Here is a 27,656-nt window from a genome sequence, read left to right as displayed (position 1 = left end):
GTAATTCCTTGAGGAAAGTGGTAGTAAATTCTGTTCTATCACTTGTACCTTCGGTTTTTTTGGTTGCACGAAAAAAAAAACAAAAAAAAAACAGACAGCTCTGGTCGGAGCCGCTGTACTAACCATGCTTGGTTAGTACAGCGATCTCCCCTGCTGAGCTGTTGTATTCTGAGTTCTCTTTAAGCTGCCTGCAAGCATTGTGGCCAGCTTTGCTTGGAAGACTTTCATATATCTTCCTACAAAACATGCACATTTTTGGTGGGGGGTGGGGGGGGATTTGCATGTTGGTGGCCGTGGAGGAGGAAAAGCCCAAGCCCTTTGGGGTTTTAGAGGTACCAGGTCAGCACACACATTCACCAATTTAGCCATAATCAAGCAAATGTTCTCTAAAGTCTGCCCTCATGTTGTTAAGCACTGCGACCCCTGTGGAGGCAAATATTGTTCTTAATTAAAACTCAAATTTAAAAAAAAAAAAAAGATCCAGATCAGTTTTATACAGAAAATATTTTAATGCGCACTTTTCATCCACATGTATATTCTGGAATGGCAAAAACATAATTGTGCATATCCATAGGTTAGGTACCAATTCTTACCAATTAGATAGAGCTTCGGTAAGCTGAACAGTTCACATAGTAGATGCCTTTTCTGGTAACAAGTTCTTTTTATTCATCACCTTATGTACAGAAATAATGACTTACACGTACACGTTACCTTCCAAAAACACAATCTAAGATTACCACAGGTTGTTTACAAAAGTCATTACTTACAATTTATTTATTTTTGGTCACCCATTGGCTGCACACTGATCGAAACTTTTCCAATAAACCCATTCAACAAATTTCAATCATTAGATCCACTTCTGTCAAGCAGGAATGGCCACACATTGGTGGAAATTTGCAGAACGGGCTCAATTTCAATTAATCTATGGCCAATTTAAGTTTCAGTCACATCATCCTGATTTCTGGGTAAAAAAAAAAAAAAAAGAATTATAGAAGTAGTGGATGTTTTGCCCTTCACAACCCACTGTCAACTGTAATTTCCAGTTCTCTTCTTTTCCAGTTTTCCATCTTTACTATAACCTACCTTATAAACCTCTCTTTCCTGACAGAATTGCTGGCATCTTCAAACCCTACCTCCCCCACCCTTCCCTCATGCTCAGGTATAGGAGATGTAAGGTTGGGTTTTCTCTGCATCCAATTCGCATGACAGGAGTGTTTAGACATCTCCGGGGCGGCCGCGGAGCGCACATCAGAAGGGTCCTGTGCGTCTTGGGCTCTGTTTTAGGTCCAAATTCAGGCAAAAGTTCGGACCCAACTTGGACCTGAAACAGTGAACAGGGACGCACTGGACCCCCTGCTGCAAGCCACGGCCGCGGATAGTGTGAACCCAGCCTAACAGATGCGATTAGATTACAGAGATATGCTCACACTTTCATTTTTAGAAATACCTTTGTCACTTATTCTAAATCTTATACAGCATGTTATATTTCAGACTATGCTACAATGACCTACCAGTTACCATACCATAGGCTCCCCTTATAGTGGTTCATGCTTAAAGTATAACTACAGACAATAGAATTGATTTTTTTTTGGATAGAGTGGAGAGGGATTAGGACAACTATCAGGTTTTTAATTGCTGTCTGTGCCCCCGTAAGGGAGATTCACCCTCTCTATTTGTCCCGTTTACAACTGTCATTGAAAGTAAATTTCATATTTTTAGCTGTCCCAAAAAAAGCAAGAGAAAATCTTCCAATGTGGACTATCCTTAATTGCAGGGATTTCTTCTCACTTGCTGCTTTGTCTATGGGACAGGAAGTGAAGATAAATCTCCCAAATAGGACAAAGATGGCAAAAGAAAACAAAAACTGTCAGGGTTATAACCCTCCCTTATTATATCCAAAATGGTGTTAAAAAAAAAAAAAAAGGTTGCCTATAGTTCTACTTTAAACTCCCCAAATAACAAAGTCCATAAGATGATACATGTTCTAAATCTAATCAGAGCAGTTGTTTTAGTAGGTAAAAAATATATTAGTATTACAAAACTCATAAAATAACTGTAAAATCATTTCCTTTTGCCCATTTTCAATAAATTAAACAGGTTTCAACAGCAAAATCATACTATGTTCTAGTCACTACCTACTTTAGTAGATTTAAAATGACTATTTAGTCTTACTATAGATCATAGGAAATAAAGAAAAATGCTTCTCAAAAAGATTCCCTGTTACCTAAACACATTTAAGGTCCCCAGTTGTGAATGGGTAAATCAGCTGTAGCGGCCGCCCCCCTAATCAATACGCCCGACTCCTAATCTCCATGCAGGGCACTGGACGCATAGTTTTCAATGGGGTTTTTTTTTTTGAAGCACATGATTAGAGCCTGAGGCTCTAGTTGGCTTCAAAAAGGGTGGGCTCGGGGTGCAGAGCACTGCGCCCTGAGCCCATCCACGTGTTTGACATTAGCTAATTAATATTTGCTAATGTCTTCCTGCTTCTCCTTCCGGCCAATCAGGAAGTGGGTCCTGAGACCCGATTGGCTGGGAGGAGAAGGGACCGCCGAGACTCGGGAGGAAATGCAGGGGGGCAGACCTGGATGGAGTAAGTGCAGGGCTGGCAGGCAGCCTGGCAGGTGAGCGAAGCGGCGATTGAACGATCGACAGCGTGGGGGGAGCGAGGGGGCCAGGTTTGTCTAATGCCGCCCCCCCCAAAAACGAAAAAAAAAAATCGAGCACCAGCCGCCACTGGTAACCACCATTCCCTGGAAGCCTGGTTCTTCCAACAAAATCATTGCTGCCCTTGTCAACTATGTTTGGACAACAAGTAAAGCAATAAATACTGTCACTGGAATTCCATTTAATGGATATAAGGATTTTGTATAAATAATAATTACATTTTGTGGCATAAAACAAGTGAAAAATACTTGTCTCCAATTTACTTCACAGTATTATTTTAAACTCTCTGTATTAAACAGAAATAGGCTAGCCCTGTGCTTCTTTAGCTTTATAGAGATGCTATCATACAACTATATCAAAACTCCATCTGAACGCACATATATTTGATAAAAAAAAAAAATAAAAAAAATAGAAAAAGCAAGATAACACCAGAAGTGTGTCTACTGTATGGTGTTTTCCAAAGAACAGACAAAACATATTAAAGTGGACCTTTAAAGTCAAGATTTATCATGTTATAGGAAACATCTAGAAATGTTAATTGTGCCCAAGTAGTACCATGAAAAATCTATGACTTGAACTGAAAAAAATGGCAGTGCATTTCCTAATATATGACTGTACTCCTGCAGTGTGAAGGACACTGCTGCTTGTGGCTGCTAGTCTCACCAGATTTGGTGATGTCATTATTGTGCTTCTTGTTGGAGAGGAAGCTGTACCAGAAGACCTGCACTACATTCATTCTGTGATCTGGGCTTCCTGCACCTCTCCTGCTACTCTTTGAATAAATTCCTCAAAAGTCATTACCAGTCGTCATCATGATGGCAGGCTCTGACATGAGAAAGCATAACCCAGTTCTTTCTACCAAGATCACAACCTAATGAGACACAGTGCAGAACAAAGTTATAGTATATAATGGTGAAAAAAAAAAGGAGACCTCAGACACTACTTGTGACAATACTCCTCTCCACAGTTCTTCAACACTAGAAGCGTACAATGAGCAAATTAGGCAGTAAACTTTAAAGCTTAAAGAGATCAGAAATGTATGTATATTAAAAATGGATGGACTACATATAGTAAAATTCAATGCCAATATGGAATTGCTCTACTGTGAATAGGCTAATGAGGTAGCCATGACAAGTCTTTATGGTCAAGCTTTAAAAAAACAAAACAAAACAAAAAAAAAAAAAAAACATTTAATACATTTAGACCTAAAGTTTAACTCTACTTTCCCAACATATTTGTTGTTGTACGGGAGGATTGAGATATGTTTAAATGCTATTCATTCTTTACCAGTATTGTTCTAAAAGTTCTGTAGAGGGCTTGGTTTGTGTTGAACAACCGATCCATTTGTGCTATAGATTTCTACAATGGTCTACAGCCAATGTGAATATAAGCAGCATTCCATAATGTATACAATTTCTTCATGGCAACAGGCAAAATCTGAGCCTTTCCCCATTTAGAACAAAATTTACGGTACTTCAAGACTATTAAAAGAAGTCCAGCCTGAGCTCATTCGGCTGGTCTTCTATGGGTCACAGGAGTGCAATTAGTTTTGCACTTCTGTGACCCGTTTTCAGCAGAGAGCGGTCTGAAGTCCGCTCTCTGGCACTGTGTCGTCCTGACTCTGGATCTGCTAGGTGCCTAGAGTGATGGCAGTCTCATCGAGAGGCTGAGATGGCTGCTCCCTGCCACTCCAAAGCTCAGCGCTCCAATAAGAAAGGAGGAGCAGAGCAGGAGAGCTGCTGACTGACAGGCAGCAGCTCTCCGCTCAGGGAGGTAAGAGAACAGAGCCATCGGCAGTGTTCGGTGGCTCAGTTCTCAGTGAAGAGGCGATGGGGGACAGATGCAGCATCAGACCGATGCTGCATCAACCTAGGTATGACTATGGGATATAAAAAAAAAAAAAAAAATCCCATTTGTCTCTTTTAAAGAATATGGTTAGAAGGGCTTGGAAAGCTGTCTTTTTTGCCATCCCACATTACAACATCAACCTGTCAGAAAAGTAGACTTACGCTTCAAGTAAAGAAAAAAGTTGAAAAGTTCTGGAATACATTGTGCTCTAGCTGTCTTTAGAATCACAAATCTGTTTGTATTTTGTTCGATGCTCGTTAATTTCTTCTTTGGTTTTATTGATGCAGCTGAAAATTTCCTGAAAAAGAACTTTATACTCTGGCTGGGTTCCAGGGGAACCAGCTTTGTGCTTTGTAGAGAAGGAATGTAGTGGAGAACCATCTTCAGGAGGAGATACATTGGAGAGACCGGTGGACAGTTTAGAGGTCTGGACAGCCTTATGGCTGAAGAAATCGTCCTCTAACTGGCACCGCTGAAGAAGCTCCTCATACTTGATTTTCAGAGCACTGTACTGAGAGTCCACCTCATTAAGCAGTGAAATTCCCCTTTGTTTTACAGCTTCTGTTCTCCTAATACAGGTCTCCTCATGGCCATTGCGGATGGCTTCTGCAGTGGCACTGGGCAGGATCATCTCACTGCTGCTTCTTTTTAAAGGCCTTTTGTTCCCTTCTGTGGGCCGTATACTTGCCTCTGGCTCTATATCATTGTCTACATTTTCTTTGAAGGAGATGAAGATGGACTCTGGGATCAATTTCTCAACGTTGCTTGCAAATACACTGTCAGTCCGACAGATCTGACGCATTTCTGCCACCTCTGCCTCCAGTTCTTCTGCCCGAGCATGGATGGAGTTTCTCTCATGGAGGATCTGCTCTAGCTCAGCATTTTCTTTTGCAACCTGGCTGTATTCTTCCTCCAAGCTTTCTCTTTTTTTGCGTTCTGTACCAAGCTGTGCTTCCAGGATTACCAAGGTCTTCTTCAAATTCTCATTTTCCTCCTCAACTGGTCCAGGCTGAGTGTTCAGAGATGCAATCTTCTCAGCAAAAACATGATCGTATACAAAATACCTGCAGAAAATATTTAAAGATTTAATGTCCTGGAAAAACTTCATCCATCATTTAAACCAGTAACACATATTCATGCATGTAATAAAGTAACAGGCAAGAAAAAAAAGTAACTCCTTTCTCCTAAATTTTAAACATTTAATATAGTGGGAGGAAGGAGTCTTTAGTGGTAAAGGTTTTTTTTTTTTCTGCCCAAAAGTGGTTAGAATCCTGTGGGGTTTATCCTTTGCATTTGCCCTAGTGATCATTGCCACCAACAGTAGGTTCAGTAATAATGTGGCATACAAGCTTTAAATACTAGTGAATTGACAACTTTCAGTGTTAACAGCTAAAAGTCTAATAATTGCATTGGTATGCATCCTAATGCAAAAAGCAGTGTATGGGACTTACTTGCGTAGATCATACAGTTCCTTTAGACAGGAGAAGCTGTGCGTTGACCTGGATTGCTCAAATTTCTCACGGCTGCGACGCAACTGGTTGTTTTTTCGCAGTTCTTCCACTTGTTTCTGAAGGTCATCAATGTGGACCTGCAGTCCTTCAATGGTTTCTGTTAAACTAAACACAGAGAGATAACTAATTACCACAAACTATTTACTAGCTAAGTGCCATCAGCTAATTACCAATTTCTATCTGAAGGACCGATTACCAAATGTGATTTGGTTAATAAAGTAGATTTGGAAAGTAAGAAAAAGATGATCTTTCAGAGATTGCAGCTCCCAGTTTCCCAAAAATAAAGGGGCAATAATGCCAATATCAAAATCAAAAGCGTTTGTAACCCCAACATTTCATACTCCTGATATGTGCCTGCTGTACCATGTACTTGTATGAGAAGGTATCCTGTTCTCTTTGTATTGCTTCCTTTGTGTGAAATCCCTGGTGTACCTGCCAGTCCCTCTCCTTTCCTATGAAAAGCTGACCACACTAACAGGAGAACACATCATGGTCAGTTCTCTGGCTATGCTGGAAACTTAGCTTGCTCTCCTCCAATGATCAGAATTGTCCTGACATGCCCTGCCCTGCACAGCCATTCACTGGGAAGCTCTGTGTACTGTTGCTGCTCCTCCCCCAGCTCTTATACAACTGAAACAAAGGGAATGTGATCACTTATTTAAAAAAAAAAAAAAAAAAAAAAAAGGAAAAATAAATATATAATACAATTTATATATTTTTTTTATATCTATACACAAATATTTTGCCTTTTATTTATATTTTAAATTGAATGAGTTGTTTTACAATGTGATCATTTACAATCACTTTAATGTATTTAATATAGCATAGGGCTGTAACGTAGTGATACACCAAATACTATATATAAAAAATCCCTATTAAAGTGTTTCAAAAGCCCCAGATTTTTTCTGCTCATAGTGATAAAACAGACATTTTTAAGGCAAGTTAAAGGCAAAAAAATAAATAAATAAAAAATAAAAACACACAACACGTTCTCTTTGGCATGCAAAGTCAGATTTAAAATCGGAGAGTAGCTATGTCGTCAGCAATTAGCAATTAACAGGCTTCATTACTTGATTAGAATAGCTCTTATTCTGAGTTACATAATTCAAATCTGATATATTGCCCACAGTATGTCTGGGTGGGACTGCAGACATGGATTCTGTGCTGTATAGACTTGACAAGAGAGACTATAGACAAGGTGCGGGTATCAGGATTACCCAGCCTGCAGGTTGACATGGCTTGAGAATTGTTCCCAGATCTACAGGCCATAGCAATAAAATTTCACCAATGAGGTGGCCTGATGTCCCCAATGGGAATTCTAAAGTTTTATTCAAGTTTTTTTTTTTAAATTCTTTATTTAGAAGCGGCATAACAAGTCCTTTCAAACACATATATATCAGCATCAAATACAGCAAATATTGTGCACAAAAACAATGTCAAATACAAGTAAATAAAAGGCATTATGCTCTTGTATAGACATACAGTATTTGGTATATATATTCCGCAGAGCTTCTTTTACACACACCACTGGAATATACCGTTAGCTCATACGTTTTTTTCCAATATAAGGGGAAAAGCACCACTTAACCTCAGTGGGAAAGATGTGGGGGAGGGGGGAAATGGGTGACAGTAGGACTAAAGAGAGTGGGAAAGAAAAATGAAGAAAAAAAAAAGGGAGGTTGTGGGCAACAGGCACACACAAGGAAGGTGCCTTCGGTGGTGGTGGTGGTGGTGGGGGGGGGCGCTAACCCACTAATCCCCCTGGCCGACACTCCGAGGACTCTTTCACCTCCAGGAATTGAAAAGAATGCCACGATATCTCACCTCAACCTATTTTTGAGAACCTAGTAAAGTTTGATATTTATAAAATAAATAAGGATTCCAGATTTTCTAGTACTTTTTCCAGTTGTGCTCCCCACAATAGTTTTCCATCTCTGGGTGATTTTAGTTTTAACTGGAATTTTCCATCTAACAGTTCATTCATCCCAGCCTGCACACTAAAATGACCAGTGTCTGTTCTGCAGGGGTGGTGATTTGCGTGGTTACAAAACAAGGCATGACTTTTTTTTTTTTTTTTAAACTTTATTATAGCTTCACCCTGGGGACTTTAAAAAGGTTTTCTTGCAGTGGGGGCTGCACCAGCACTGCACGGGTCAATGTCTTGTTTAGGTCTAGGGGATATAGAAAAGAAGATCTATTCATTTGTTCTATTCAACATGCTACTAGAACAATCCCCGCAGTGTCTCTCCCATGGTTGAGCAGTCTAAGATCCTGATGTCATCATGACCAGGTGTCCATAGCCCTGCATTGGACATGATGACGCCAAAGAAACAGTCCACAGTCCAAAGGAACAGGAAGCCCAGGATCAGGCAAATTAAAGTGCTTCTCTTCCCTAGACTAAATGCGTAGCTAACCCTTGAAGTGAGTGCGGGTGCAGATCCACAGCAAGGGCTTAATTTTAAAGATTCCCCATCAGAGCCTCTGACCAGGTGAGGGGTTTCAAAAGAGGTGATGTGGAGGAAAAGCTTGCACTATATGCAGATAATATTTTGTTATTTCTCAGACACGCAGAATTCCCCTAAGCAAGCTATGAATATTATTAACAGATTTGGTCAAATTTCTGGGTTAAAGATAAACTGGGCAAAATCTAGCTTGCTACCCGTAAATCCCTTGGAAGGTCCCCTTCCGGAGTAGGTGGCCCAGATCCAAGTGGTCAATAAATGTAAATATATGGGTATAAATATTACAAGAGATCCTCAACTCTATACCTCACACAATTTTGACCCGCTATTGACCAAATTTATGGGCAAAATAAAAGTGTGGAAACGCCTGCCACTATCTGTGGCAGGTCGCTGTAACCTAATCAAAATGATTTGGATGCCACAACTCCTATATGTACTGCATAACTCCCCAATTTGGCTTCACAAGAAGTGGTTCCAAAAGATAGATATTTTGTTCAGAGGTCTGATTTGGAAGGGTGGCCCAGCAAGAATACGCTTAACTACCCTGCAGCTCCAGAAATCGGAAGGAGGAGTGATGCTTCCGCATCCCTTCAGCTATTTCTTGGCGTCATACCTCCAGCATATAGCAGGGTGCAATCTAGTAGGCCAATTACTGTAGTCAGGGAAAGGGTTAATTTAAAAAATGTATCCATATATCAACAAGGGGAGAATGGGGGGGATGGAACCCTCTTTATACAGAAGAAAATGGGAAAAAAGACGTGGTTGATATCTCTGAATCGCAGTGGAACCGAATTTTGGAACTGGCCCCTTTGGTCTCGCTGGCCCCCTCCCAGAGGTTGTTACATTTGTTCTTGTTATACAGAACCTATTATACCCCTCGAAAACTTTGCCAGTTCGGCCGTCGGCCAGATTCAAGATGTCCTAGGTGCGGGGAGTTTTTTTTTTTTTTTTAATTCAATACTTTTTATTAGGAATATATATTTATCCACCAAACAACACTGTTTACATAGCGTATAAAAACATTACAAAGGCAGACATAAATAAATACAACCAATCGATTTTCCCCTTTCCACCCTTCACCACTCCCACCCCCACTACTCCATTCATTCTTACCTCAATTCTACCCCAGACTTTCAACCTGCAATCACTCCTACCATTCTACCTGACCATCTTATTTCTATTCGGGGTGCTCCAACTCCAGCCATAACTTCCATATATTTTTAGATTTCTTCATATTGCCTCTCTTCTCATACCAGAATTTCTCCTTCACAATCATATCTTTAACCTCTTTCATCCATTCTGCCATCGTCGGGGGATCTTTTGCCTGCCACTTCCGTGCTATTAACTTCTTTCCTTGGAACAAACATCTGATTATTGCAGTCTGGGTGTCTTAACATGCCATTCTTCTCCATCAAGCCCATAAGACAAGTCCTAGCCTCCATGCCTAACGATGCCCCAAACACAGAATTAATTTTATGTATTATACCTTCCCAATACCTATGCAACTGTTTAAAACCTCATGTTCAAGGTTTTTAAGTTGCAGCACCCGCGATTATGACTTTCTCACATACTTGCAAACATTGTTTTTATACTTTGTACACACGGTTTCAATATAATTGGGGGTAGCGCGGAGTGTCTACCACAACTTGGGACATTGCCAAAACATGTGTATCAAATCACCTCTCCTATCCCCACATAGTTGACATTTAGCATCTGGCCTCCTTCCAAACATGCATAATTTTAATGGTGTATAATATGACCTATATATCAAATACAGGTGAGATACCCCCTGTGACGGAGAAAGAGAAACCCTGGGGCCTAATGCTAAGACATATTTCCATTGTTCCTCCGTTATTGTGCCAACATCTCTCTCCCATTTAATCCTGTTTTTAGACTCCACCACTTTCTCCTGCCCCGCTATGTTTATACTCCTATACATATCGGATATTAACCCTCTAGAAGATCAAAAATGTATCCATATATCAAGGGGAGAATGGGGGGGGGTGAAACCCTCTTTATACAGAAGAAAATGGGAAAAAGACACGAGAGATATCTCTGAATCGCAGTGGAACAGAATTTTGGAACTGGCCCCTTTGGTCTCGCTGGCCCCCTCCCAGAGGTTGTCACATTTGTTCTTGTTATACAGAACCTATTATACCCCCCGAAAACCTTGCCAGTTCGGCCATGGGCCAGATTCAAGATGTCCTAGGTGCGGGAAGTTAGAGGCGGATGTACTCCACATGTTTTGCAGATGCCTGAAGTTGTTCCGTTACTGGACAGAGGTGACAGGAATCATAGATCAGACGTTTGGAACCTTCACCTGAGTTGGAGGCAAAACACTGCTTACTGGGTTTACTGGAGGGAGTTGGATACCCAGGAAATACTCAGCTGGCAGTTTTGAGATGTCTATTTCAAGCCAGGATTCTGATTGCCCGGAGGTGGCAGTCAGCATCACCACCGTCCAGTGGGGATTGGCTAAATAGTATGAACGGGGTAATTCTCAAGGAGAAATCGGTATATATAAAGCAAGGAGCAATAAAGAAATATGACTCGATCTGGAAACCCTGGGGGGATGCAAAAGGATTTTCCTTATAAATTTTATCAGCGTAGTAAACACGCAAACGATGACCCATGACCCAAAAGAAATTAGTCCGTGAGAGGATGTAAGATGTGTGATTGTGAGTAATGGATGGTGCTGTGAATGGAATAGGACTTGGGTTATATTTAAAACATTAGTCAGGCCCCTCCTTGGGTTGCCCCCCCCTAGCCAGGAAACACCTATAAAGTAGCCTTCATACCATCTATACTGCATATTTCTAGGATGGGGGAGTACTGGTGGGGGAGGTGGGGTCCTGGAGGTAATGTCTGTATTGTTATTTGGTGTAAAAATTTTGTTTGTTTTTTTGAAAAACTTTAATAAAGAATTAAATATTTTTAAAAAAGTGCTTCTCCTCTTCCCTAGACTTAATGCGTAGCTAACCCTTGAAGTGAGTGCGGGTTCAGATCCACAGCAAGGGCTTAATTTTAAAGATTCCCCAGAGTTGGGCTTTAAAATTTATTGAAATGTCACAAAATCATTCAAGTCTACGCCTCGCAGCACATTGTGATTAGATGACCTGTGATCAGTTGAACTGCATAAAAATTGTACCATGTCTGCATTTTTGCGCAGCACGCTGCAACCCACCTCAGTGTAGCATTCTGGTGTAAAAAGGGCACATAGAAAACAACTGCTTTCTTTGTGTCCCTGTATTAAGCCTGCATTGATCTATGAAGATCAAAGCAGCTCGTGTGAATGATCCCTAAGAGAAACACTTTGGGGATTTGCCCATCGTAAACTGGGGGGAAAAAAGAATCCAACAGACACAATCCAGCTTGGAGAAAGGAAAAAATATATAATACAAAGCATAACATGTGAAATACATAGAGCTAAAAACTGGTTCTACTAGAAACCCGATTTTCTTTTGTATTTGCTGTGACAGCTGCTCTTGGAGTAAGGTGCGGAATGTAACAAGCCGTCTTACCCAATAATCTTTTGTTGTGATGCCTTGCTCTCCAGCACCAGTTTCTGATTGGCATCTTCCAGCTCTCTGGCTGTGACATCCAGCTGCTCATAGACCTTGGCATGCTGCTCATTCATCCGTCTCAGCAAGTCCACCTGCTTGGTCAGGTACTACCATGAAAATAAAAGAAATCAGAAAAAACACAAAATAAAAATGGCAAGCTCCTTATAATGTCCCATTTACGGTTTTGACTTGTAGAAAGATATTAGAGTGCAGTAAAGTGTTCTGGTATATTTGATGTATATAAATGTAATACACAAATAGATAAGAGCAGAGTGGGGTGAACAAACAGCTGTAAGCACCTGTGTAAAAGAGCTGCAGCTCTCCTAACCGCAGCCCCAGAAAGTATGGCATTACATAAAGTGACTAAAACTCATAAGAATTTAGGAAGCTTCACTTGAATTTGTATTAATACATCCGGTTCCCCGGGGGACAAAGTACATGTAGTACTTTGTCTCAGTCATCTCAGTGCTGTCTAAAGCTAGCTGTTAGACATCCATGGAGGGAGGTCCAACCTAACAACACAGCTAGCAAGGAGACTGTTACTTTGACAGAATGCACATTTTTCTATCTCAAAGCAATTGCTGGAGACAAGCATCTCACAAGGAACACAGGGGGAGGGTAACTTGTCAGCCAAAATGTTCCAGGCAAGCAGGCAAGTAGCAAAGTTCCATTTGTCAAAGCATCTCCTTGCTAGTTGTGTTGCTGGACGGCCATGGAGGGGAGCCCCGTTTAACCTCACAGCTAGCCTTAGATAATGCATAGGAAGATATGACAAAACTACTATATGTACTTTGTCCCCTGGAGAACAGAACACACTAATATAAAATCAAAGTGAGACAACTAGCTTATTTTTGCACTGCAAATTTGTATTTAATATTTGGCTGGAGGTCTGCTTTAAATAGGGCAGTTAGGTGAATAAAGCTGTTACCCAGAATAATCATCGCAATATATAAGGAAAGGCTTAGTAAATTTTCTCGTTTTGGTTAAGAGACAAGATCTGGGATACTTTCTACACAAGACAGAACACATATTATGGGTAGCAGGTTTCTTTTTATCAGATTAAGAAGGTACTACTGAACATGCAGCTAGTATTCAAATTCTTTATGTGGCTTTTCATGCAAAAACCTGTATTACCCTGGACAAACCTTTTAGTATCATTGTCTATGGAATCTTCATACAAGGAGGATTTGTTGTAAAGTGTGGATTAACCTAAGGCAGGTCACTATGTCCCATTTCAGATTAACCCTTCTTACTGGGCTGACAGGAAGGTTATTTTTAGAGTGGTAGTCCTCATAGTGCCATGACAAAAAAATAAAAAAAATCAATGATGGGACCTAGAACAGTGTTTTCATTTTCACAGACGCATTCGAGTATTGTCGACAATTATTTAATGCAAACAAAATTATTTTTTATTAATGTAAGTGAAATTAAAAATGCTTTTCCTTTTGAATCAACCAGTTACAAAATGACCTGGAACAAGCATGCAGATCAGAAATGTCAAAGTGGTCGGTAGTCCTTAATTTTATTTTCATTTTTATTTGTTCTATGTCAGGGATTCAAACCGAATCAAAAGGGTCAGTCAACCTGCATGTTCACAAGGAGGTGTCAACAATAGTGGCTTTCATTTCATAATATTCTACTGCCTCCAGATTTGACAGGTATAAAATAACTCCTGTATTTTGTCTATGTGTAGGAGTTTCCTGTAATATACTGTAGGCCTGTCACTGCTCCCCGCTCCTTGTGCAGGGTGACTTAGTCTTGTGTCCACCTCCTTGCAGTTTTTTGCAGGCAGCCTGTAGCGGGAAGACCTACTGGGACCACTCATAATTCTGCTCCATGTACAAGTGATGCAGCACAGTGATGATATCACTACTACTTTTACAAGGTACCATCTGGATTTGCAAAAGTCATTTGCAAATAAGCGCCACCATCTTGGATATTGGAGCTGGCTGTGGCTTCCTGAGGAACCACAGCCGATTCACCATTGCACATGCATAAGCTCAAGCAGGGCTTTGTAAATGGTCCTGCAGCCTCCTGGGACATGTGATGTGTTTCAGGAGGCTGCGGAAGAGGAGGGAGCAGGGCAAGGGATGCTACCCTTACCTTGGCACAGACTGCAAAATTGGGAATGGCTACTGATAATTGAAAATTGCACCCCCCCATCCCAAGAAAAAAAAACACTGTTACTCAGAGCGAACCAGCAGAAAAATGTTATACCATCCCAGAACCCTTGTTTTTTTCTGCTGTCTATGTCCCACTGGAAGAATTCCTCCCAGAAAAACAGGAAGAGAGAAAAATACCTTTCCAAAGTGAGGGGAAATCCCTTTTAGACAGGTTTCCCAACTGGAAGATTTCCCCTAACCTCAACTTTGGGACTGTATTGCCCTGTCCTTGGGACAATATTCTTTAGGGCAAATAGAGTGGGATTTTCTCATTGGGCATTTATTAAGAAATTGACTAAGGTTCCAACAGCATGCTCCTAAAATTCACTTTACAATGTGGTTACAATACAGTAGAACCTTCTAAAAATAATCCCCCCAAAAAAGGAGTTTTAGGGCTTTAGGATAGTGGATGGAGCCATGCAAATCATTCTGTCTTTGGGGCCAATTAAACATCCAGAACCGACACCCCCCCATTAACGTTCTCATCATTACCATTATCGTGTCGAAGATTAAATATTTAAGGGTGGAAGTCATCAGGAATCTGGCAGACTACACACCCCTGAATGCTGCACCAATATTTGAACTGCTCAAGTCCAAAACTCAGACATGGTCCAGGTAATGGTCCACTACCTAAAATTCTTTACATGGTATGGCATGCCCCCCTATATATCCCCTTAAAAATATCTTTAAGCAAATGGAAGCCATTTTAAGTTAGTTTGTATGGGGGAGCGGCAGACACAAATTGGCCTGGCACATTCTAAAGAACCCTACGGACATGGGGGGGCGTCTCCCTCCCAGACCTACAAGAATATTACTTAGCAGCTCAGCTCACCCATATATACCACTTCAACCCAACAGAACTACAGCATTATAGATCCTTAGTTTGCGACAAACCCGGGCACCCGGCATATACACCCCTCCAAGCTATCCTTCGCGGGAAGCAAACGATTAAAAAAAAAACTCACGATACAACATGAGAGTGCTACTACACAACCAGAGGGTATGGGAAATCACACTGAAAAAACAGAACACAGGGAAAATACACTCCCACACTCCATTATGGCTTAACAGCCATTTGCCCAAAATAGAATCAATACCAGACTCGATAATATGGGCCATACACGGGATAATATATCTACAAGTACTATCCAATTCTGGACTTAAAACACTCAGAGGAATTTATGCTCACAAATCATCTAATATTCACATACCTGCAGCTACGCCATGCAATAAGAACTCATTACCAAATCTTGAGATAGCAATGGATCCCCCCTCCCAGTACTGAGCATAGTTATGGGTGAGGACACCTCTAAACTTATATCGCACCTGTATCACGCTCTTAGACACCAGAGAACAATAAAAATTACACAAATAATAAAAACAGCATGGGAACAAGATACAGGCCCAATGGAAGACGCGGAATGGGATGAAATACTTGAAGGAACCAAGGCAGTATCCCCCAAATTATCAGATAGACTGACACAACTATATGTCCTACATAAAGCCTACCCAACATCGTAGAAAATGGCAAAATTCCAGCACACATATAATCAGATATGCCATATATGTCAGGCTGCTCCTGGAACGTTCTACCATCTAATATGGAGTTGTCCAAATGTACAGACATATTGGGCACAGGTTGTTCGCTTCCTACATGACAATATGGGATCCCCCGTAGTCCTTGACCCTAAATTATGTCTGTTGGGACTGTTGCCTGACATTCATAAAAGAAACTCTGTTTATACCACGTAAAGTAATAGCTAAGAAATGGATGCAGGCTCTGCCCCTCACAATACAGCAATAGAAGAAAGATGTCAATAATACACTACCATTAAAAAAACTGGTATATACTCACAGGGGATGCGCACACAAATATTCTTAAGTATGGGACAGATGGCTGGAGGACGGTGAGACATGTATATAAAAATCCCAAATTTTACAGTTATTCTACATTAAACCTTTGCATGGTACCACTATCACAAAAAAAGAATTATGGAACCCTTCACAATAATTTAATAGCATTAAGAACCAGAATGCATCAATGTAAATAATAACTGCTCCTTTGTAAACTTATAACAGGAGATAAATGTACAATGAAAACCACAGTGAACGATATGTGAAAATATACCTTTATTGACAAATGTAATTGAATGCATTGTATTATGTGCTTTATCTTTAATAAAGTTGTCTTTTTCCCCAAGTTAAAAAAAAAAAAAAAAAAAAAAACCTTTCAGAACCACTGATTTATAGTGTATATACACACACACACACACACACACACACACACACAGTATATAGATACAGCCTAATATAGAGCCATTATTCAATCTGCACACAGATGTTTCAGATTTGTTGTCCAGTATCAATGTAGCGCAAGGAAACCGTGGCTTGGGATCAATGAAAACATTAAGGGCTCTTTCACATAGGGCGGATCAGTGATGATCCGCCCCGTGAACATCCGATTGCTCAGCAGGGATCGCTCCGCCGATCCCCGCTGAGCAGGAAAATGGCAGGTCCGTCGCTGCACACTGTGCAGCGATGGACCTGTCAGAGCGCCGCTCTCCCCTACGGGGGATCGGGTGATGACGGACCGTAGAGTCCATCGTCACCCGATCCGATAACGGATGGAAAAGTAGGTTTTTCCTCCGTTACACTTTTTCGGATCGGGTCGGATGTCAGCGGACATGTCACCGCTGACATCCGACGCTCCAAAGACCTCCATGGATTGTCCGTTCAGATCCGCCTAAAAAACTGACAGGCGGACCTGAACGGACAGTCCGTGTGAAAGAGGCCTAAGGTTATAGTGAGGTAGACTAAAAGAGCCCAATAAAGCCCTCCACTAAACCAATTTAAGCACAGTAGAGCTTACTAAAAAAGAATGGGGGGGATTCAATTAACCCCTTATGACACTTTTCTGGTGGTATGGCTCTTTAAAATGGCCTGCGCCAGATTTAGAAGTCCCTGCTACCAGATATGGTAGCTTCACCGACTTGTACAGCAAATTCAGGTAGATTCTTAGTTAGGGTTATGGCTACCGTAAATTTAAAAAAAGATTTACCTTGAGCTTGTAGATAACAAAACTGGAAGTTATTAGAGTGGGATTAAAGGTTGCTTTTGTTTTAAATTAATATAAAAATATGTTATTGATGATGATGATTGTAAGATCTAACGAGCAGGGCCCTCTGATTCCTTCTGTATTGAATTGTATTGTACTTGTACTGTATGCCCTCATGTTGTAAAGCGCTGCGTAAACTGTCGGCGCTATATAAATCCTGTATAATAATAATAATAATGATGAGGATTGTAGTGATATTGCACAGAGCAGTCCCTTATCTCCACCGGAGGGAGCTCAGAGGCATGTAGGACAAAGTGTCTGTATGGACAATCTCAGTGCACCAACATGTGTGGTGCTTGATCCAAATTCTTGTACCCGTTTACACATGATACATGAAACCATCACCCACATCGACATTTGTCATGCAGATGCACAGTGTAATTCTAAAGAGCATCATAAAGACGCTTTTCAAATCCCCATGAAAGTGCCTACTGTTCTTTGCACTATGAAAGGGATTTTTGGTTTCTTTTAGTTCTTACCATAGCCTTTCTAGTTCAACTGTTACAATAAAATGATAGTTTGCCTACAGGTGATACAATAAGTGCTGTCAGTGTGTTAGCAAGAGAATGGCCAATCAGTGGCCAGCTGCCTGGCCTGCATTCAACTCTGAATGCTAAACACAGACTGAGAAGACAGAAGAGCGCTCTATCTGTGCAAGAGTGTGAATGTACAGCAGTGTGCTACATAATACAGAGAACATACTTCAATTTCCTGGATCTGCTCCTGGTTGGTATCATACATCTGTTGCAAAGATTCCTCCAGTTCCGTATTGCGATCCAATAAAGTCTTCCCCAGCTCAGCCGCAAGCTGCAGATCTATAAATAAGTAAAATATTGCAGTAGAAATATAATAAATAATAGTTTTGCCACAAGTAGATCCATAATCCAAAGTCCTCCACTAAAGGCTTTGTGCTAAACAAAATGTATACCCATGAAATCCCTATAGGTCTCCTAAAAGCAAAGCTCATGGCTCCTGCTATAAAGAACTCCAGCTTTGACTCAAAAGACCTCTGCAGAGAGACCACTGATTCCATTAAAAAAAAAAAAAAAAAGCAAGGGTTATTTCTCTGCACCATTCTGCCAGAGGACTGTTTTGAAAGCAGCCAATGCATAAACCAACAGGAGGAGCACCAGACCAAATTCTCTTATAATTATTGATCTAATCATTTGATTTTTTTTTTTTTTATCATAAATAACGTTTATAGCAGAACAAAAAAAAGTTCCAGAGTATCTGTGTCATTAAAACAGCATACATCAAAATATCTGCCATTTGAATATACAAGCGCACAAAGTAATCAGCAAAATTACAAAGTAAAATACAGATGTAACCTCAGCTCAATCATCATAAATTGACCAGTATAAGAGTCAAGTAAAGATCATTGAGCAATTAAACATATTATCCAAGGGTAGATTCAGACTTAGCTGGTTGTAAACTATCCTTTCTTTTTTGATAAAGTTAATAAACATGCCTATACTTACCTGCACTGTGCAATGGTTTTGCACAGAGCAGCCCTGATTCTCCTCTTCAGGGTTCCCATCTCCGTTTCAGGCCTCTCTTCATCAGGTGCCCCCAGGAAAAAATGCTTTCCCTGGGGGCACGCTCCTGAGTCCCGCTGCTGCGTTCATTGACACAGACAGCAGGACTCTGCCCCACCCCCTCTTCCATGTCACAGGATTTGATTGACAGCAGCGGGAGCCCATAGCTATCCCACTGCTATCAATCTGTCCAATGACCAGAGAGACAGCAGCTGGAGCCGCTGGGCTTGGATCGGGCTCAGTTAAGAAAAAGGGGGGGGGGTCTGGGGGCAGCTGCAGCACAGAAAGTTTTTTTTACCTTAATGCATAGAATGCATTAAAGGTGAAAAATCTTAAGGCTTTAGAGACACTTTAAAATACATTAGAGTGTGGGCAATATACCTAGAAGGATTCAGCCATAGCCTAACATTTGGGGTAAGACTAGCTCCACTGGTGCTAAACCAGGTACAGACATCCATCCATCCCATATTTTATCAAATTTAGTAGGGCAACCTCTACGTTGATATAGGACTTTTTTCATAACTAAGGGTGGTACTCAAGTTAATATTCCAGTCTTGCAGGGACGGGGGTAAGGAGCTTTTCCAGTACATCAAAAGCACTTTACGGGCCTGAAATAAAGCTCTGTACACCGCCCCCTTAACAAAAGCGTCGGGAATCACTGGATCTAAGATACCAAGTATACAAGACAAGGGGTTCAAAAGGTAAATTTAATTGGCAAGCCTGATTGTGCCAAGGATGGCGTCCCAGTATCTATGTAACTTGGGACAATGCCATAGCATATGAATCAGGTCCCAATGGTCTGTTCAACACTTAAGACAAAGAGGGTCCACCAGTAAGATTTAATTATTGGTTTAATAAATGAAACCAGTTTTGTACTCCTTTATTAATTTAGACTGGCGCACCTTCTGTTTGTTTAGCCTATGAGTGACATTCCTGTGCACTTGTTGGAGGGTAGTCCCGTTTGTGAGTTGACTAAAGTGAGCTCTTCAATTGTATTTTTCCATGTACTGCTCTGTATAATTAAGGCATTCATCCATAAAAATAGCAGTGTACTTCCTGGTCTATGATGATATAGGCACCTAGGCGGCACTCTTGTGTATCCTGCATCTCTGCAGCGCGTGTTCCAAGGCGCTGTTGCCTCAGACTGCTAGTCTTTTGAGATTTGGGGTGAGATTTGATTATATCACACTACTGTGCTGTTCATTGTTGATCTTGCTGAAGGCTCTTGCATGAGGAAGCAAAGCCCTGCTTCTACCAAGATAGCCCCCTCTAAGCAGAGGCACACTGCAGAACAAGGCATGGTAAGTCAGTAATGGCATGGTAGGCAAGTAAACACTATCTTCAGGTAGACCCCCGCAGGAAATTGTGGCGAATAAGAGAGGGGAGGGTAGAGGAGGGGTTGGTATGCAACATCTCTCTTCCAGTCACAAAACGCCTTGTGAAAACAAATACAAGGATTTTTGTGAATGGGCATGGAGCTCTTCACTGCCACAGCCTCCAGAAACCCTATGCTCTGTGTAGAAGCAGGCTTGCAGCAAGGTATTAATTATACACCAAGCAGCGCTCATCCACATATTAGGGCATAATAAATAAATATATATATATATATATATATATATATATATATTTTATTTTTTTTATGTGTGACATGCCATTCTCTACCTCAAGTGCCAGGATCAGAGTGGAAGGTGTACATAAATTAGGTTATACATGCAGATTTTAGGTTCAAAACAGTACAGGTTTGACAGGTACCTGAAAGGTCAGCAGAAAATAGGGGTATTTATTTATATACGAGAAAGATTGTCATGCTATCAGCTAAATAAATAAGAGGCATTTTTGTGCAGTCTTGCATGAAGAACCACTTATTCTCACATGGTCCTCATACTACCTGTGGTGGTTCAGCCTTCTTAGTGTTAAACACAGGGGAGGAAGCGAACATGCAAGGAGTGTTTGACAGGCAGAGGGGAGGCGATATGTCACTTCCTCCCCGCCTGTTTTAACCCTAAAAGGCTAAACCACTGCACTGTGACTGCATGCACTCCACACGGTTGCAGCGTGGCCCCGTACACCTAAATGGGTCACGTTCGGTGGCAGTACCGCCAAATATTTAAACTTGGCGAGACTGTTTTGTGGTCAGCATTTGGGATTTCCTTATTCCAGTTTCCAGGTTTTGGATTCTTGGAGAATATGGGAAGCTGTGTGGGGATACTTTCTGGTACAGGGCATTGATTTAGGTTGCCATATTAGCTGCGTCCATGTGATGATAGGCTGGCTTAAGGAAATGAGTTGGAAAATTGGAATTCTTTTGTTATACTGAGCAAGTTCTTTTGTCATACAGGATGTCTTATGTTTTGTTAAAGAGGATTGAAAAATGCACTCTATTCCAAGATGTCAAATCCGACACCAACAAAGGCTTTCCACATTGGGGGGAGAACTAAAGAAACATCTGTGACTAAATAGACTGAGATCAGCACAGCTGGCCAGTGACACACAGGGCTCCATTCACTGGTCTTGCAAGGAAAAAATAGGCAGACTATAAATTATAAATCAGCAAATGGATTTGCTTATGTAGCACAACAAAGACAGAGACCCTTCAAATGATTTCATTAGATATGTTATGTTATGCATAAAGCAAAATTATTCTGCTTTGACAACCCAATCACAAGCATGGAATTCTGTGCAAGGTTAAAGTGTTAGCTCACCTTTTCAGGAAAAATAAAAAAGGTGAACACCCAACACCTGCCCTACCCTCTTGGTCCCCCCCCCCCCGCTGTACCTACCTTCTGTGGGCGCTACAAGCGCCGGTGCTGACCAATCACAAGCGCCCTGAGCTGTCCCAGAAGCCCTACAAAAGAAAGAGGGAGAAAATTGGGGATTACAAATCCCCAGACCTCTACACAGGCTGCCTGGGCACTGGCAGTGCATTCTCCACGGGAGGAAAGTACAGTGAGGACTAGAGGGGTGGGGAGGGTGTACGGCAGGGGTAGGCAACCTTGGCGATCCAGCTTTGGTGATACTACAAGTCCCATGAGACATTGCAAGACCCCGACAATCACAGGAATGACTCCTAGAGGCAAAGGCATGATGGGATTTGTAGTTTCACCACAGTTGGAGTGCCGAGGTTGCCTACCCCTGGTGTAGGGTGTTTGTTCACCTTTTCTGAAATTGTGATGAGTCTTCGCTGGGTAGATTCACCCAATTTGCCGTGGAGACCACTGGCACTGAGGCAGAAAGGGATGGGAATCCAAATTTTTGATCAAAAGAACAAAAGGTAGGGGTAAATCTTCCAAATGGGGACAACAGTTCCAGTGACACCTTTTGTGGCGACAGCTGTCACCTTACTTTTTAAGAGATTAGCTCTCATTAGCTCTCACAAAGTGCCGTTACCTCTATTGGCTGGCCAGGATGAAATAATTCCCGGAGTTAATGGAATCCCAGCACTTACTCCAGGCATCTTACAGGTGTCAGGAATGTATACAAAGATGTGTGGCTATTAGGTGGTATCAGGAGGGGGAAGAGAACTTATGGCAGAAATGATATACAGAGTCTTTTATCATCAATACCGAACTGCTAGCAATTGCTTATTAGCTAACTTCAGTTCCATTTTAACCCCTTTACAACAGGGGTACACACAGATGCCACCTCACTGAAGTGGGTCTAAGTCCGTGGGGCCAAATATGTGCATACCTGTATTTATGCTGGAAGGGCGCTGCTCGGTGCGCTCCCAGCCAAAAGTCTGAGCTGACGCTGAACACTCAGGGGTGTCATACTTAAGTTCGGGAGCTGGGAGGCCTGGCTGTCTATCACATTATGATTTTCCTCTTGAATGGAGAAAAGATTACATTGTGTAGGGGGTAGAAAGGGGGGGGGGGGGGGGCTGGGGGAACTTGTGCTTTAACCACTTCAGCCCCGATGGATTTGGCTGCCCAATGACTGGGCCATTTTTTTGCGATTTGGCACTGTGTCACTTTAACTGACAATTGCGCAGTCGTGCAACGTGGCTCCCAAACAAAATTGACGTCCTTTTTTTCCCCACAAATAGAGCTTTCTTTTGGTGGTATTTGATCACCTCTGCGGTTTTTATTTTTTGCGGTATAAACAAAAATAGAGCGACAATTTAAAAAAAAAAAAAAAAAGCAATATTTTTTACTTTTTGCTATAATAAATATCCCCAAAAAAATATATAAAAAAAACAATTTTTTCCTCAGTTTAGGCTGATACTTGTTCTTCTACATATTTTTGGTAAAAAAAAGCGCAATAAGCGTTTATTAATTGGTTTGCGCAAAAGTTATAGCGTCTACAAAATAGGGGATAGTTCAATGGCATTTTTATTAATAATTTTTTTTTTTTACTAGTAATGGCAGCGATCAGCGATTTTTAGCGTGACTGCGACATTATGGCGGACACATCGGACACTTTTGGCGCCATTCACATTTATATAGCGATTAGTGCTATAAAAATGCACTTATTACTGTGTAAATGTGACTGGCAGTGAAGGGGTTAACCAATAGGGGGCGGGGGAGGGGTTAAGTGTGTCCTAACTGTAGGGGGGATGGGCTACGTGAGTAGTACACTGATCACCACTCCCAATCACAGGGAGCTGTGATCAGTGTCCTGTCACTAGGAAGAATGGGGAAATGCGTGTTTACATTAGCATTTCCCCGTTCTTCCTCTCCGTGAGAAGATCGCGGGACTCCCGGCAGACATTGAGTCCGCGGGACCCGAGCATCGGCACCCGCACTGTGCAGTGGGTGCATGCGCCTGCTATCCCCGCAGGACCTCGCGAGTTCACGTACATTAACGTGATTTTGTGCAGGGGAGCCTACCGCCACAGCTGGTCTGGAAGCAGTTAAAGGGGAACTGCAGTCTGCTCACATAATTTGTAATAAAAACATCTTTGCCATTCTGAAGCTTCCCTCCAACCACTTTGCATATTATTTTATATCTACTGTGATTCTGTACTTGCCAAATATGCTGCAGAAATCTCCCGCCACGGAGTCTGGCTACATCCACTTTAACTGTGGGCAGCTGAAGCTGCTGCCTGTTCACTTCCTGGATTTACACAGACACACAGGAGGCACACCTTCAGTTCTGGGGCCCTGCAACTCTCACTGGCCCTCTTATGACTTATCCCCCTTCTCTTCCTGGCAAACTCTCACAAGTGTGAGAGGGAGAGAGGGGTGCATGATGTCATGTGCCTAGGCTTTTTTTACAAGACAAGAAACAGGAAGTGGGCTGTATAAGGTATTTTCTGGCAGAAAAAAAAATGTTTACTATCCAAAGTTAAAACAACAAGGGCAGAAGATTTAATAGATGGAAAGTTGAAAAAAATGACTGAAGTTCCGCTTTAAACATGAATATAGAACATATTCAGATTCTGGCGGGGTTCAATTATTCAGTCTGCAAGCAAATATTGGCGAATGCATAGTTCGTCAGCAAATGTATAGAGAATCTGCGGTGAATCTGTCCTTTCATAAATAGCCCCCATACAACTAGCCCTTGGAATTCTTTAGAAATGTAGATGTGGATGCTTGTACCAGTATTCTCTTGGAGGAGACACGCAAGAATATGTGTAGCAGATTACTTCACTTCCTGCCTTGGATAACAACTAAATATGTGGCTTGTGAAATAGTTCTGCAGTGAAGCAAAAGCCTCATTATCATCGAGAAACCTCCCGACTCCAGGTGAAATCTATGTCACAGTAATGATTATTTACAAAGGTTACATAACAAGTCTGCATGAGCTCTACTGACCAGTTACAATCCCAATATAAAAGGGTCTCTAACAAACATCTAAGGGCTTCACAGAACAGCTGTATTTATACCAGGATTAAAATACACACAGGTTGACTCTATTTACTAATTAGGTGACTTCCGAAGGCAACTGTTTCCACTAGATTTTAGTTAGGGGTATCACAAGTATCAAAGGGGGGTGAATACAAAGGCACGCCACACTTTTCATATAAATTATTTGTTAAAAATGTTGAAAACCCATTTATCATTTTCCTTCCATTTCACAATTATGTGCCACTATGTGTTGGTCTATCACATAATATCCCAATAAAATACATCTACATTTTTGGTTGTACATGACAAAATGTGGAAAATTTCAAGGGGTGTGAATACTTTTTAAGGCACTGTGCTTTAGTTCCAGTCTTGTTTAGCCATGTTGGACATACTTGCTGGGTCCAAGGTTAGCATTGTGGAGGCATACAAAAGTTGTTAACCGTCTCAAGTGGTCCCCAGCATTCTGTTCCACAAGCACATACAGCAACTACACAGCCATGGAAGCTGGGGTCATGGATTGGTGTCCAAAATATTTGCTTTTTGAAAAACCGCTCGATCAACCTCCATGCTTTACATGACGTGCCAAGTGAACAGCGTGGAAGCAGTAGGCTCTAGAGTCCAACAACAGATACAAAGATTAGAAGTTCAATTGCATAATCCATTCTTTGCTGAACAAAGAACTTCTGGCTGCAGGTGCAGCTTCAAGCACCAATGATTGACATGCTTTCCTTTACAGCTCTCTGACTGCCAAATATGTTCCCACAGGAGCAAGCAAAATAGATGCAATGATACAGTGTAGAAATGTGGGGAAAAGGGGAACAGGGGTTTCAAGCACCCCCTTCCCCATGGGATCAAAGCAGGAGTTTCAAGTCTCCCCCTCAGGTCAGGGACTGGTGGCCTTGGGGGGAGCCTCGTAAATAAATGGAAGGTTCTGGAACCCCTGGAGGTCCCTATATAAAAGGGGGTGCGGATAGGGTCAGATGCCAGTCGCCGGTGGATGGTATAGCTGCAGGAGCTCAGGCAAAAGAGCTCCCCTCTGAGCCCCCACCATTATACCACCTAAGGCTGCATGAAGACCTTCTGGAGGCCGAGGCTGAAGGCTGGATCCGAAGATGCTTCTCCTTACCTATGGGGTTCTATGTCTCTCCCTTTTCTTTCTCCTCTTTTCCTTTTTTGTTTCTTACCTTTTTCTATGTGTTTTGGTATTTTACCATCCACATTGAAATGACATATTCACTCCTACTCTGGGTACTATCTATCTGTTAATAAGCCTATCTCTGCACCTATACTATATTTTCATTTGGCAGGAATATACACATATACTGATGACACGCATGTATATTTTAATTTGCTAGATTCGCACCCTCCTTATCTTCTTGGCGGTTCCTTTGAGCTCTGACTTACCGCTCCACTCTCTCGGGGTCCAGCTCATCTCTCTCTTCAAGTTATGTTTTGGACGCATGTCCCACTCATTTTACACCCAAGCGGGCAGTAAAAAGTTAACCCAATCTGGGTTATTCCAACTTGATAAATCAACCTAGGGGACTTTTGGATGTGGGAGTTCATCTATCATCAATATTGCTGTGCATCTTGTCATTGCAGAGGAACATGCGTTTATTGTGAGTACCATTGTAAATGATACATGCTTTTTATGTCTGTCTTTCTGGATAATGCCAGATTAATTATTACAAGTATGGAATCAATACCTATTATATGCATACATATGTTTTCTTTTTCTGTTAGAAACACAACAGCACGCTTTATTTGAACCCCTGAAAAAGGAAATAGTGTCATGAAAGGAAATGTATCTTTTTATGCTCTCCGAAACATGTTTTCAGAAGTGGTTTTTGCTGCAGCGTGTAATACTGTGCAATACTCCTGTTCTTCATTTGCTATTCAATGCTTTTAGTAATGGTATTTGTCATTTTTGTACTATTTTTGTATATTGAATAAAATTTATATATTTTTTATCTGTTTTTCTATTTACCATACTTTGATCCTGTGTTGGTTTTCTGCCCATAGTATATCCCTTTTGGGGCATTTCTCTCTTCACATTAGGCTTTGGGATGTGGCAGAGACCCTCAGGACTAGCTTCCTAACTAGCTCCCCTTTCTCTATATTTACCTATGGGTGAAGAGGCTCCAGAGGGCGGCGGCGGGGGTCCCTTCGCGGATGAAGTGGCAAGCGAAGGAGAAGTAGATACGGGCAGTGAGGTGGAGTCCCTTCGGGAAGGTGTTCCTGGTTCCGCTTCGACATGACGGAACTGCCGGAGGAGGAGCCCTCTAGGTTGCAAGGTGGGACTGAAGGAGGACCCAGAAGAGGCCATATAGTCCACTGGCTCCCTCCAGAAGAAGGGGAGGGAATGAAGACATGGCTGTCTCCGCCCGCAAAAAGAGTCAGCGACGTCAGCCGAGAAGGGGCGGAGCCTGGTCGGAACCGGCCCCGCCCAGCGACACGGATTGGCCGTATGTCATCAAGGCAGCCTGAAATACCAGAGCAGCTGTCGGAAGTGCCCAGGGTAGCCATGGGTTCTAACCCAGGCTTGAGCACAGCAGCCAAGTCAACATACTCCATCTCAGCTGATTCGGTATCCACTGTGTGGGTTGACAGTGTTGCTGGTGAGTCTGATCAACTTAGCCTTTTATCTTCCTTGTGTGCTACGCTTTTGCAATTGGTCTCCAATTTATCTGCTACACCTCACAAACCAATGGTGGTGGGCAATGATGCTGCGGCTTCTGTATGGGCAGGTAACTCGGGGGTCTCTGGGCTTGGGCAGGTTACTAATGCAACTATGTTAGTTTCTCCCCCTATTCAGGCTCCGTCTTTGAGCAATTCTACAATGAACAAAGTGCCTGAGAGCTGTGGGAAAGAGCCTATGCCCTGTATATTGTCCCCATTGGGGTTTCATTTGTCAACCAGTACAAAAGAAAAGATTTGGCGTGGAGAATTTGTAGACATTATATCGTTACTCCCTTCGCAAAAAGAATTACTATTCTAGGTTGGATAA

General features: G+C 41.8%; 1 protein-coding gene across 1 annotated transcript in view; it reads right to left on the bottom strand.

Moving 5' to 3' along the window:
* Positions 1 to 485: 485 nt before the first annotated feature.
* Positions 486 to 27,656, bottom strand: part of CDR2 (cerebellar degeneration related protein 2) — a 45,122-nt gene continuing 17,951 nt past the window's right edge. The window contains exons 2-5 of the mRNA XM_073591036.1: positions 18,031 to 18,143; positions 12,010 to 12,158; positions 5,967 to 6,131; positions 486 to 5,579 (exon numbers count right to left, since the gene is read on the bottom strand). Of these exons, the coding sequence (XP_073447137.1) occupies positions 4,724 to 5,579; positions 5,967 to 6,131; positions 12,010 to 12,158; positions 18,031 to 18,143 (1,283 nt within the window). The 3' untranslated portion in view covers positions 486 to 4,723. The remainder of the gene's footprint in view (positions 5,580 to 5,966; positions 6,132 to 12,009; positions 12,159 to 18,030; positions 18,144 to 27,656) is intronic.

The sequence above is a fragment of the Aquarana catesbeiana genome, linkage group LG06, assembly GCF_042186555.1.
Source record: "Aquarana catesbeiana isolate 2022-GZ linkage group LG06, ASM4218655v1, whole genome shotgun sequence".
In the NCBI taxonomy this organism is placed as follows: Eukaryota; Metazoa; Chordata; class Amphibia; order Anura; family Ranidae; genus Aquarana; species Aquarana catesbeiana.
This window is presented reverse-complemented; position numbering and strand designations above follow the sequence as displayed.